Source organism: Papio anubis, chromosome 3 (assembly GCF_008728515.1).
Source record: "Papio anubis isolate 15944 chromosome 3, Panubis1.0, whole genome shotgun sequence".
Classification (NCBI taxonomy): domain Eukaryota; kingdom Metazoa; phylum Chordata; class Mammalia; order Primates; family Cercopithecidae; genus Papio; species Papio anubis.
The window spans coordinates 128,750,863-128,764,689 of NC_044978.1; the positions used below are offsets into that span (position 1 = coordinate 128,750,863).

A 13,827-nucleotide genomic window follows, 5' to 3' on the forward strand; every position below is an offset into this window, starting at 1 on the left:
CAGAAAAAATTGCAAACATTGCTGATGTCTAAAACACGGTATTTATTAACTAAAATTAGGTGTATTACAACAGGTATTATACAAAATTAATTCTGATTAAGTCATCTAGGTATCACCGTAGGTATCACTTTTTAAATTCTGGAATTACGGTAAGCTCATTAAATGGTTAATTCCCAAGCAAGAACTAAACATTTCCAAAGATAGGATAAAATTACATTTCATAATTTGGTTGCTATTTAATATTTCAACCTAAATTCTCATATATATTTAAGATTCATCCACCTCTCCGGGGAATACATAATATTTAAATTCTGAATCTGCTTTGCTTAACTTATCAGGTGTGTAGAGGCACTAAATAATGGATCCCATGTTTGAAGGATAACAAGTACTTGTCACCTTTTGCTCCACTGCAGTCATATTCTGTAGAGTTCTGATTATTATTTTGTATTCACTTCTTCTAACTCTGATTGAACACTGTTCAGCTATAATTCTGTTCTATTATTCCTTCTGAATAATGAACAATGAAAAAGGTTATGAGTTTTAATTTTCCAAATATAAAGTCAGCTAGTTCATTTTCCCCCAATTCTTAAAATAATTAGAGAAAAATCTCCTGGATACTACATGTCAGACAAGTATCACAAGTTCAAAACATCCTTAGCATCTGAGAGTGTTCCACAAGCCATAAAAACACAGTTAAATTTTGGTTTATCCTTTTGCCAACAAAACCAATATGTTTTGCTACAAGAAAAAGATGTCTATAAGCTGATGTAATTTGTTGAGAGTTTCTAGAAATAGTGTGACTTAAATTCTAATTTCAAGTTACTAGACTTGAATTTGTGAAGTAAAAACATTATATTCTTTACTAGCTTATGATTCTTACCGCTGAGCAAAATGTATGCAAGCTGAATAGAATGGCAACCTGAAAATGTCAACAATGATCTTAGTATTAGCATGAACAGTATCAGGAGCTTTCTGTCCTTGAGGGAATGTCAACTTGTAAGGATCATGGAGAATTCACACGGATTAGGGCTCAATCAACTAGCTTTACTGATTTAGTGACAGTCTTCCCTTAAGTCAAAGACCTGGTATCTCTACATGGAGCTACACTGCAAATGATGACAATATGTTTTTGATTTAAGGCCATAAGTAACTCTTTAAGAATAAAAATAAAATGCTGTTTTCTCTTTGTCAAATTACCATTTAAATAAATAGAAAGTTCTGATGTACTTTTGGAAATGGAGTCTCACTCTGTAGTCCAGGCTGGAGGGCAGTGGAGTGATCTCACTGCAACCTCTACCTCCTGCGTTCATGCAGTTCTCCTGACTCAGCTCCCGAGTAGCTGGGATTACAGGCGCACACTGCCATGCTGGCTTTTTTTTTTTTTTTTTTTTTTGTATTTTAGTAGAGAGGGGGTTTCACTGTGTTGCCAGGCTGGTCTTGAACTCCTGACCTCAGGCAATCCGCCCGCCTCGGCCTCCCAAAATGTTAGGATTACAGGCGTGAGCCACTGCAACTGGCCCTGATGTATTTTTTTAAGTATCCTTTTAATCTGTGTATTTCTATTTTGTGGTATTTGGTTAATACTTAAAAAGGACTAAATGTTTTTAAACAGCAAATTTTAAGGCATTACTCATTATGACATAATCACCATATTTTTAAATTGTGATTTTTAGTAATTTAAACTATTTACTAATTGAAATTATTTCTCTAACATTTAGTAATTTCTAGGGCTCATGAGCAAACACAAATTTTCAAACACACATTGTTTTTTACCTCGACCATTTTAGCAACAGAAAAACACATGATATCAACTTGAATTTACCTAGTTTATCATTCTTCGAATTAGGAAGAGCTCTTTTTTTAAAAAAGAAATTGCAGTTTTTAAGCACAAATATACTGAACAACCCTATATTCATTTAAGACTATTCTGAACTATGCCACGGTTTGCTGTGCAAAGTAAGCTATAAGTGTAAATTTAAGAGAAAAAGGAAATTGCATCTTTTCATATACCTAATATTACTATGCAAACATGTTGAAATACAGAATCCATAACAAATACTTTTGATGTACTAACTCCATCTGTCTTCGAATTTCAAAATCTGAACAATAGTAATAAGATTAAAACAACAATATAGCAGCACCTTGGGATTCATTTTTTAAAAGCCGCAATGAAAGAATATTAATGTAAGAGTTAAGGACTTATTTTTGGTTATGAGGAAAACAGGAGAAAGAATGAAGTATTTGGGGCCAACTGCAGACCATAATCATTTGATGGTTGGGCTGCAAATGTAATCTTATGTGGATCTTAACTATACTTCCGTCAATCAACTGCAGTTTTTAAAAACTTGAGTAGAATTTTTTTAAAGGTAGTTTTGAAAAGACCAACTAGATCAGCTTAGAGATTTACAAAGAACTGATCAAAGTATTGGGGTGGGTTTTTTATTAACTTTTTCAAAGTTTAGCTGTGAGCATTTTTCATAACAGCAACATACTTCAATTGGTTGAATCTGATGGAGAAAATACACATTTCCTTCCAATGCTATGAAATTCGTTTTGGAATAATAGTAAAAACCAAAGAATGATCCCAACGTTTAAAGTAAAAAATAATAATTAAAAAAAAGAAAAATAAAAAAAGTGGAAAAGTACTCTACTTAGAGACATTAAGTCCACTTTTCTAACTTATTTTTAATAAAAGACATGCTTTTTCTATAACCAAAATGTGTAGTTTAGTATAAAAAAGTTGGATGACAAAATTATATGTCCTTCATAGTTTCATAGCATCAACACATTTTACTCTCATGTATATAAGAAAAATTGGTATTTTTAAAACCTAAAAACACCCCCCAAAACCCAAAAGTTAAAAAAAAACAAAACTGAAATCACAAAACACAATCACCATGTTAACATAAATAAGCACAGAAAAAAAGAAACCCCACACAAATAGAGACTGACTTCTCTTATATGATCAGTACCTTTTCCTGGACAAAGCTGGTGTACCCCAAGGAGAGGGGAGAGAAGACTCACTTGTCAGGCAAGGAGGGATCTGTTCTGCACGACTACAGACACAAAACAGACAGGGTGGTTTAGAGAGGTTAGAAGAAGAGAACACCAGGTTGGCAGTTGGTTAGTTTCACAAGAAATGCCAGTAAAAGTTTAATAAGGAACATCCTCCATATTCAGCAGGAACAAGGAACAAGACTACAACACATGCACTGAATGAAACAGAAAAGCATGCTCACGGCAGATGCTTATTCCATTCATGTTAACATTTAACACATCTGTTAAACAGGGTGCTCTAGGCCCTATTTTTGACAGTGACTAAAAATGACATATTCTAACTAGGATAAGAAGAAATCAAGGGAAAAGAGGTTGAATCTGAATACACAAATTTATATAGCTCATTCCTAGAACACTACACTGTCCTGTGTTTCCTATAAGTTAACCATATGTGTGCATTTTATTTCGAGATAGGGAAAAGCAGAAGTTTAAAGAAAAAAAATTTTTATAATTTTTGTCATAGTTGTTTAGATTTTTAAATGTAAATACTGAGGACTAAGAAATCTTGTTAAGAAGGAAGAAATATCTCAGTTGATACTTCAAAGCAGATATTCCACAGAAAAGGACACAAAACCTATTATAAGCTCTGTCCAGTGGAGTTACATGGTCTATTTATGAGGGCAGTTCATTTATTTTAGGTAGTAAAACTATGGTAACTGTTAAAAGCAATAACGCTTGGGGCATAAATTAGAAGTATTATTTTCAAAGTGACATCTTCATTGAAAACACAGTTGAAGCACTGAAAATAAGTGATCTAGATGAAGTGGCTCTCCTACAATCTCCGAGAACCCTATATTTCCCCATTGTAGAATTTGTCACACTATAAGTAATTGTTTATTTATGTGTCTATATTTTAGCTAAAAGACAACAAGGACTAAGACAGCCCTGTACAGAGCTGAATCCTCAATGCCTAGCACAGTGACCTGGCATGCAGCAGGTTTTGTTAAGTACTTATTTCATAAAGGAATGAGTAAATACTGAGTCTGATGGCCTCTTGAACTTGATGGTTCAAGACACTGACATCTCTCTTTGGGAACTACATCATTTTTTGAGGAGTATGAAATGTAGAGAATGATGGAGTATGTGTCTGGAAATAAGAATAATCATAATGATGTTCTGTTGATAACACATATCAGTAAGTCCAGATGCCCCTTTTAAGGCTAAAAAGAAAAAAGACAATAGTAAACACGATCATTAAAGGAAACTTCATAGAATCTGTTCCAGTAACTGCAATGAGAACTAATTGAACCTGAATTTACAAATAGCACACAGGCTTCCGTGCTAAAAAAACAATACCAGAGCAAGAGTAATATTCAAAAATAAAGTGATACACCTCAAACAAACAGGAGAAAACATTCATCTACTTTCATATTCTTTGGGATTAACTCATAATTCAAGTCTTAACGTTGAAGTCATGCTTAGTATACACCCTTTAATTCAGAGGACAGAGCAGAGCCATACCTGTCAAAAGAATCTGTGGCTACTTTGTAAAGATAAATAAAAAGTTTACTGCAGTGCCGTAACGTGGGTGACACTGTTTCTATTGAGACTACATCTTCCTCTAAAAGTCTTTGAAATGGCTGTGTATTTGAGGGGAAGACATTCATGGCGCTTATTTTTCTTAGGTCTGAGAAGCAGCCAAGAAATCGAACAGCATCTGCCAACTTCTCATACTGAATCTCTGTTTTGAAGAAATGAGAGTTGGCTGGCTCATAGCGCATTGCTGCAGTCAACGTGCAGAACACAGTGTGAAGAAGTTCAAATACTTGATTCTGGTTCACTTTCTCCCAGCCATTCTTGGGTGGACAGCTCAAAGATCTCTCCATAGCAACGAGCAAGGATGTAATGTACACAAATCCTCCAACTTTCCTAAAAACTGTTCTTGAACGATGGCTTTCTCGAAGGACCGACAGGAGGGCCTACAGGAGACAAAAGAAAAAAACAAATGAAAATACACGTAATTAAAAAAACAAACCACTAGCATGTATATGGAGGTTGTACATTCTGTGAATCTGACATGCTTGTAAAATTTACCCAATAAACGGTCCTATAAAGCATATCAAATATTTTGCTAATTAAAAAATGTCACATTAAATGCTGAAGGTAATTTTAGGAAACAATATCACATATTTCTTTGATAGAATAAAGCTATATCCAAATATTGGTTGAAGAGCTTTTCCAGAGTCTTTAATTGATTATGACATCAATGAATTCAGTGACTTTACAAAGTAAGTAAAATACATCTTCTAATCTAGTTTTACACAATCATGAAAACTTATGACTATGTGTATAGAAACTGATTAATTCTAGAAGGGATCAGAGAGATGGTCGGGGCAGCCAAGATCTGAGGTCTTTTGTCTCCTATAAAGTGACCACATTCATTCTTTAGAAAGAAGATTCACTTCAGAAGACTTATTAAACATTCTCTTTTCCAAAATGAACTGAAGCCTGAGGGCTGAAAGTATGATCTTTCCCAAAACAGCTGTAAGCTTTAAGAAAGAAAACCTGAAGTACATAAGTAAATCAAATATTTACTTTCTGAACTGTCATAATTTTAACTTAGCTTATGATATATATATATTTTTAAACAAAAACAAAAACAGAGTCATGCTCTATCACCCAACTTGGAGTCCTGGGGTGCCATCTTGACTCACTGCAACCTCCACCTCCTGGGTTCAAGCAATTCTCCTGCCTCAGCCTGCTGAGTAGCTGGGATTACAGGCACGCACAACCATGCCCAGTTAATTTTTTATATTTTTAGTAGAGATGGGATTTCACCATATTGGCCACGCTAGTCTCAAACTCCTGGCCTCAAGTGATCCACCCACCTCTGCCTCCCAAAGTGCTGAGATTACAGCCATGAGCCACTGCCCTGGCCAGCTTATGATTTTAAAAAACACATTACAAAATCACCTAATATTTTATCAGGTACTTGCTATGTACTAGGCATTCTAGGTACTTTTATGCACTATCTTATTTAATCCTTTCAACAATCCTGTGTGTAAGGTACTATTATTATTTCCACTTTATAGATAAGGAATTAAGGCCCAATGTGGTAAAATAACTCTCCAAAGACTATACAACTTATATAATAATAAAGGTAGAATTTAAACCTAGGCAGTCTAATTACCCTACTCCTGCACTTAATCATGACATTATGCCCCAAACAGCAATCTGAAATCTTTTTTATGGATACAGTGGACTCCTTTGCCCTCTGTTTCATTAATTGTAGCACAATGGGTATTTACTATTACTTAAGATATAATTTCTAATCTGTCCAATCATTGCATTTGAAAAAAGTCATTTTATTAAAAGATCTCACACATTTCTAATGGTATCTGAAGAATGAAAAGGCTACATACAGGTTGAGTATCCATTATTTAAAGTATTTGGGACCAGAAAAGTTTCAGATTTTGGAATATTTGCACATATACAGTAAGTTATCTTGGGGATGGGACCCAAATCTAAACATAAAATTCATGTATGTTTCATATATACCTTATACACATAGCCTGAAGGTAATTTTATACAGTATTTTAAATAATTTTGTTCATGCAACTTATCATCACATGAGGTCAGGTGTGGAATTTTCCACTTGTCAGCACTCAAAAAGATTGTAGCATTTTGAATTTCAGGTTTTTGGATGAGGGATGCTCAACCTGTATTAATATATTAGTCACCTTTTGACATACACTGCTTCAGAAGTTATGAAGATTTCATTGTTCATATATATGCGTTAATATTTTAAAAGACAGAAAATATGCAATATGTATGTAAATAAAATATAGAAACAATGTACTCCTTCCAATAGTCTTTAATCAATAAATTTCCATTTTAGCATCTGGTAACAATATAGTTTCCCTATATTGTCAAATTTAATAAACTGTATTAATACTTAAAATATCTCATATTAACAAAAGACTTTTTAACCAACACACACACACGTATGCGTGTGTGCAAACACACACACTCCTTATAACATAGCCTGAAGACGGCTGAACTCAGAATGCTTGGGGTCATATTCCGACTCCAACATTAAAAAGCATTTAACCATCCCAGTTACTTAACCTTTCTGTGTCACAGTTTCCTCTTATGTAAAATGGAAACAACAATAACTAGCCTCAAAGGAAATACATGTAAAAACACTTAAGAGAAGTGCCTGGCATATAAGCCTATCACTGTCATCAATTTTCAAAAACATACTGGGAGAAAAATATGACAAGTATTATTTTATAGATGAGGAGGGGTGAGTTCAAAGTTAAAGTAACATGTACAAAATGCTATCACTGGTTAGAATTATGACTGAGGTTAGAAAAACTGCTGCTTATGAATCTTTAGTCCAATAATTTATATTATGTACTTCTGGACAGGCCTACCTCCTATTTCCTCAAAATTGGTATCTGTTGGCGCTCTGACATTATCCCAGCACAATCTCAGTATTTGAAAAATTTCAAATACCATGAATAATGTAACTTCCCACTTACACCAATAAATGATGACGAGTAGCAAACACCAAAGTTGCAATGAGATCTAGAGGCTGCTTGGTTAATAAGACAAAATCAGCTATATATTATTTATATTTGCATAAATACAATTCATACAATTCAAATTTGTGCATCAGGAGAATTTCCATGACATGTCATGGAATGTCAGGTTTGCGTATAAATAATTACAAATTAAATTACATAGGTTTGTGGTATATGTCAGTTGAATGGAGGAACTAAGAGGCAATTCTGAATGAAATAAAAATGGAAATTGAAACTGAGAACCCAAATTTTCCCTACTGGCACACAACACTACTTTATCCCTTCAAAGCAGAATGCCAGAGCTAGCTCATACCAGCTCTCAAGAGGTCAAGTACTGTATTTTCAGGAATTTTGTAAGTCAGTTGTTAAACGTACAATCATAATTTAAAATTAAGTAATAAATTTACAACTAAATATTTTAAAGACAAAAGTAATACTCAAAACTCATCAGTTTCTAATTATTTTCTGAGTTTTACTATTATCTATGCTTTTGCATATCTGCATGAGGAAATGCTATATAATGGTGTACTACTGTGCATCTCTTTCCAGTCTACATTCAGTGGCACATTAGTTGATTGAATGGGCCACAATGCGAGTATTTATACCCTGGAAATCTGTAAATGCAAAATATCACGACCCTCTACTGCCCTCTTCCAGCCTGAGAATCAGTTACTAACATTAACCAGAGCACTGCCTCAAAATTATGGGTCAGTCAACTACTTCTTGTTGGCTTACCAATATTTTAAAAATCCAATTAATAAGGTACCAAAAGAGGAGAAAATGGTATGTTAAAAAAGTTGGCAACCTTAGCATCTTTTGACGCCATCTATATTCTCCCAACAATTCCTTCAAATACAAAATGTTCTTCAAATATTGACATTCATGTGGATATCCTTTTTGTCTAAGAGATAAATTGTGGTGAGATTAATCTTGCTTTTAAGATGCATATTCAAAATTGTCATTATACACCATCAAAACATGATGAAATATATAACAGCATAAAGAAAGAAATGCTATTTTTTCATTACCAATGAAGCATTTAATTGAATAAAAGTAAAAGAAAATAGAAGTAATAACTCCTGTAATGTCTGTGGCTGAAATGGGCATGTAGGAAACTAGTATATGCCACCTCAAAAGATGCCACTTTGGCATAAGGATTATTTTCAGTTGAAGGCAACTGAGAAGAAGTAGATATAAGAAAACTCTCTGCCATTCCCTATTTGATGAAGTCAGACCCTTCTCAGCCTGGAGACAGCAAATAAATGCACAAAACAAACTACCAACTATTCTTTATCTACCATTTATTTGCCTTCCCACAATTAGATATCCCTAGAGTCCTTTCTCTTTATGTCATCATTTCTCTAAAAATGTACGGTTCTTTGTGGAGAATGCTACGCAGTGGTCCCCCTTCTCTGCAGTTTTGCTTTCCTTCATTTTAGTTACCTGTGCTCAAACTTGGCCTGAAAATATTGAATGAAAACAACAATTCAAAAGTCTTAAATTGTGTATCGTTCAGAGTAACATGATGAAATCTCACACTGCCCCACACCACTGTGACTCATCCCCGTGTCCAGTGTACATATACTGTATAAGCCACCTGCCCGTTAGTCACTGAGTATAGTCTCGGTTATCAGAGCAACTGTGGAGGTTTCCCAGTGCTTGTGTTCAAATAACCCTTATTGTACTTAATAGTGGCACCAAAGCACAAGAGTAGGGACACTGGCATATTGTTATAATTATTCTATCTTATTATTGGTTATTGTTGTTAATCTCTTACTGTGCCTAATTTATAAATTAGACATTATCACAGGTATAAACATAGTATATATAGGGTTCCATACTATCTGCAGTTTCAGACATTTCTGGGGGTCTTGGAATGTATTTCCCTGAAGATATGGGGGGACTACCATATAAAATGGAGTTCTAAGCCACCTCTTTGAGAATTAGTCATCTTTCCCTAGTTGTCTCCCATGCACACATGAGGTACACATGTTAATAAACTTCTGCTTGTTTTTCTCTTGTTAATTTGTCTTTTGTAACACCAGTCTGTCCTAGCTAAGAACTCAGCAGGTAGAGGAAAAATAATGTCTTCCTCATCCACAGGTGAGAGTACTAGTAGAAGTCGTCAGAGGAGAGGGAGATCGGGTCACAAGGGCCTTGGAAGCAAGCAAGGTTAAACACACTGGTTTGTCTGTTATTATTTTAATGTCATTTTAGACTTGAAGAAAAACTGCATAATCAGTTGAAAGAATTCACAGATATCCTTCATTCGGATTCTTGAAAAATTACCATATTACTTAATTTCTCTCTCTCCACTTCCCTTTTCCCCTAAAAGCTTCAGTGTGTTTTTCAAAAAATAGAATTCTCTTACTACTCACAGTACAATGCTCAAAATAGAAAATTAACATTGAAATAATGCAATTATTTTATCTACAGATCTTGTGTTTTTTCCATATCCCAATAATATTCTCCATAACAAAGGAAAATTCAAGTTCATGTACTACATTCAGTAGTCACTTCAACCTCTTTACTTTCTGGAACAGTTCCTAAGTCATTTTTCATTTCATTTTTTTTTAAGAGTTTAGGCCAGTTATTTCATAGAATGTTCTCCTATTAGGATTTATGTGATGTTTTCTAATAATCAGATTCATATTATATACTTTTGGGAGGAAAAACTACAAAAATGAGATGAATTTTTCTATGTGCTTCATATCAGGAGGTGTATGCTGTTTATTTGTCCATCACTGGCAAAGTTAATGCTGATCATTTAGTTAAGGTAGGGTCCACTGTAAAGCTAATATTTTAGCACTCGAAATTAAGAAATATCTTTTGAGGACACAATTTAAGACTACGCAAAAATCCCTTCATTTCTAAAACTTTCATCTACTGTCTTTAGTAGCCAGTGATGAATTTTACCTGAACCAATTATTACTATGATAGTTCATAATGGTGATTTTCTTTGACTTTTGACTATAAATAAGAGATTTTCCTTTTCTCTCATTTATTTGTTTGATTGTACTTAATTATTTTCTTTGATCTCTTCTTTACTTTTTAAAGGCTAACTGAAATGTTTTAGGCTTATTTTGTTTCTTTCTCTGCCCTAGTCCTGGAATCAAGCATTTTACCAAGGAGGCCTGAATCCTTATAATGGAAAATTGTATTTAGAAACCTTGCGTCAATCAATAAATTAAAGAACATAAATTTTAATGGACTTCTCTCACTTTACTCAGATATTATTTAAATCCAAGAGCAGGTTTTTAGTCACAAAAAGAGAAGGCTATGTCTCTTTTTATTAAAACAACTATTATTCACCGCACATAAGTTAAAAGCACAGCTTTATAAAGAGACTACATGGGTTCAGATCAAGGCTCCTCTACCTACTAGGCATACACAACTTGGGAAAATTTTTTAACCAGTCTGTGTTTCAGTTTGTAATATGTAAAGCAGGGACACTAATAGTATTTATTTTTATCATAAGGATTAAATAAGTAGATGCACATAAATGCATACAATAGTACTAATAGAACGCAGTCAATAAATGTTAGCTACTATTATATCTGGAACTTGGAATTTTTTAAAATATATCATTTAATATTTAATAGTCTTTACTTTTCCATTACACCTTACTTGCATTACTAAATTCACTTCTAAATGAAAGTGAAACATTTGATTATATTTTGATTCTAAAAATTTCTTACATATCATTTCTTACAGTATCAATGATTTCAGTAATATGAGAGAATGTGAGTGTATAAGTCTGTGTAAAACAATGGTGCTGTGGAAATAAAATGGGTATTGAAATCTGGGGGTCAGTTCTACTAACTAAAAGTCACTTACGTAAACAATATACGTTATATATTTCTTTAAACCTAAGTTTTCTCATCTGCAAAACAGGGGGCTACTTACTTTACAATATTGCTAAGGAGTAAATGATAAAAGCATATGTAAAACTTCTGGTATATTGTTTGATATCTACTAGGATATCCATTACTTACATACATACATATATGCATGCATGTGTATATAATGTCAAATCTAGCATTTCATTTCACAGATGCATAACACTATGAGTGAATTCAATTGAACAGAAAATATATATATTTAGTATTTATTAAGATCCTATACTTCACTAATATTTAATTTAAGAGTTCCAATAAGTCAAGATAATTACTGCAAAGGTTTATCAGCAGTAAGTTAAATATATACTGAAAGACATAAATGACTGGAGTTTTTCCAAATTCCTAATGTGTACAAAGTTGTGAAGTTTTCTGGGTAATTTTGATTTTTTAAATTTCCCTGCCTCTAACTTAAATATAGATCATTTTAAAATAACCACAGATTTTAGTAGTAAAAGAGGGGAAACACATTTATCAAACTTACCCTTAAAATATCAGTCTTCAACTGCAATTCCGTCGGTGGGGCTGAATGCATTAGCCCCAGGAGAGTGCCCATGTCATCGTCCCCATTTGGAGAGAGCACCAGCTGCTGGATAGTCATCAGGGCATGCTGCCGGCATTGAGGGTACTTTACTATATTATGTGCACATCTTGCACCTCCAAATTCTCGAAAAATTCCTTGAAGGAAGGAAAAAAAGTCCAATAATGGCTACTTTAAAATATTCTGAGACAAGTCAGATAAATTAACATTCAATTATTTTTCGTAAAGTAACACAAAATAATGTAAATAAAACCTACCCAATGATTTCACCTTTTAAATTACAATACAAATTTGCACAGCAGGTTGTCAGCAAAGGTATACGCAAATTTTCTCTACATTTTCTTAATGCAAGATTAATGCCGTGATATGTTCACCATGCCCAAGCTCTCAAAATCTAGAATATTCAGAAGTCTCTTAGGTAAACCCCAGGAGACTCTATATTGTAATCAACTTATGTAAAAGGCTTTCAGAGGAACAACAGCCTAAATAAAGGAAATTTAAATGAATATAGCTTCCAAAATAGTAGCAAGAAAGAAAAGGAATAAATTATTCCACCATGGGAAAAATTACAAGGGACCAACATGTTTTGTTGCATAGGTAGAGCATAAGAACAAAAAGTGACAAATTCTGTAACAGAAAGCATGTGTCATTGTTACTGCTCCAAAGCCTTTACACAGATTGACTTACTTAATACTCATCCCCTACCATATAGAAGTAAGGCAGTCAAAGTCATACAGCTAGTAAGCAACAGAAAAGGATGTATGCCTACACAGCCCAGCTCTGTAAGCCTGTGATCCTGCTCACAAGTGATACTGTTCTCACATCAAATATTAATATCATCCTCCAGTATTAAAAAAATGGGCCCAGTGATTGAAATGACTAATTAGTATTTCCTCTAAGTAATTCTTCTATCCCTTACATTTTTAGGACATCTTGTTTATATCTCTATTATGGTTTATAACAAACAGTCTTACTATTATTATTTATATTTGGTCTTTCATGACTATTGGATTTTCTCCTGTGTTTCAATAAACGTTCACTGAAACAGTGTATTCTGCTATAGCAGACACTGCCCTCTCTGCTTAGTGGCTTTCTATTTGCTAACTTCATAAAAATTGTATGATCATGAAGTCAGTCTAAGCCATGTGCTCGAGATTCAGCACATGGAATTTGTGACAGCCTTTCATTACCTGAAGGCCTGTTTAGTTACCTCCCGGTTGTCAGTAAGGACCCACTAGATAATCATAATGGCTAATATTATTTAATACTTAAACTGTGAGTAAAGCACTGCTTTGTGCCTAACATCACAGAGCTAGTAATCTCTTTCCTATTAGGAAGAGAAAAACTGAAAAGAATTGTATGAAAGTGTTTGGCACTTTGGGAGATGTACTAAGTGACTTTTAGTCACACAGAGTAAGCTCTCCAATTGTCCAATCTCTTCCTGTGCAACTTCTAGGTCTACTCAAGGAAAGTTAATTTGCAAAGCAAATTCCTGTTAGTGTATCTTTATTATGTTTCTGAGTACCTCAGTTAACTAAACCTAGTTAGTGGAAATAAGATTATGCATTATGCCATAGACAAAATGTTACTACAGTATCAATTTAAAGTCATCATACTCATTGCTTCAATTACCTGTTAAATTCATTCAAGTCTTGGCATTTGCCAAAGTTGTATTAAACTAATTACTTTTATAATTATGTGTCTACATTTTCTTCACTAGATTCTAATTCCTGGGGAGCAAGAACGATCTTACCTTGGCATCTAGGTGTTATTCTAACACCTAGCTAGCATGGTACCTGGGATACAC

At 33.8% G+C, this 13,827-nt stretch overlaps 1 protein-coding gene across 11 annotated transcripts in view; it reads right to left on the reverse strand.

Moving 5' to 3' along the window:
• Positions 1-13,827, reverse strand: part of WDFY3 (WD repeat and FYVE domain containing 3) — a 309,091-nt gene that overhangs the window by 130,465 nt on the left and 164,799 nt on the right. For 10 of the 11 annotated variants that reach the window (XM_031664581.1, XM_031664584.1, XM_031664580.1 and 7 more), the window contains 3 exons: positions 11,964-12,157; positions 4,519-4,976; positions 2,973-3,056 (listed from right to left, as the gene is read on the reverse strand). In XM_031664581.1, coding sequence (XP_031520441.1) covers positions 2,973-3,056; positions 4,519-4,976; positions 11,964-12,157 — 736 coding nt within the window. The remainder of the gene's footprint in view (positions 1-2,972; positions 3,057-4,518; positions 4,977-11,963; positions 12,158-13,827) is intronic. The other variant, XM_031664583.1, reaches the window with a different exon arrangement.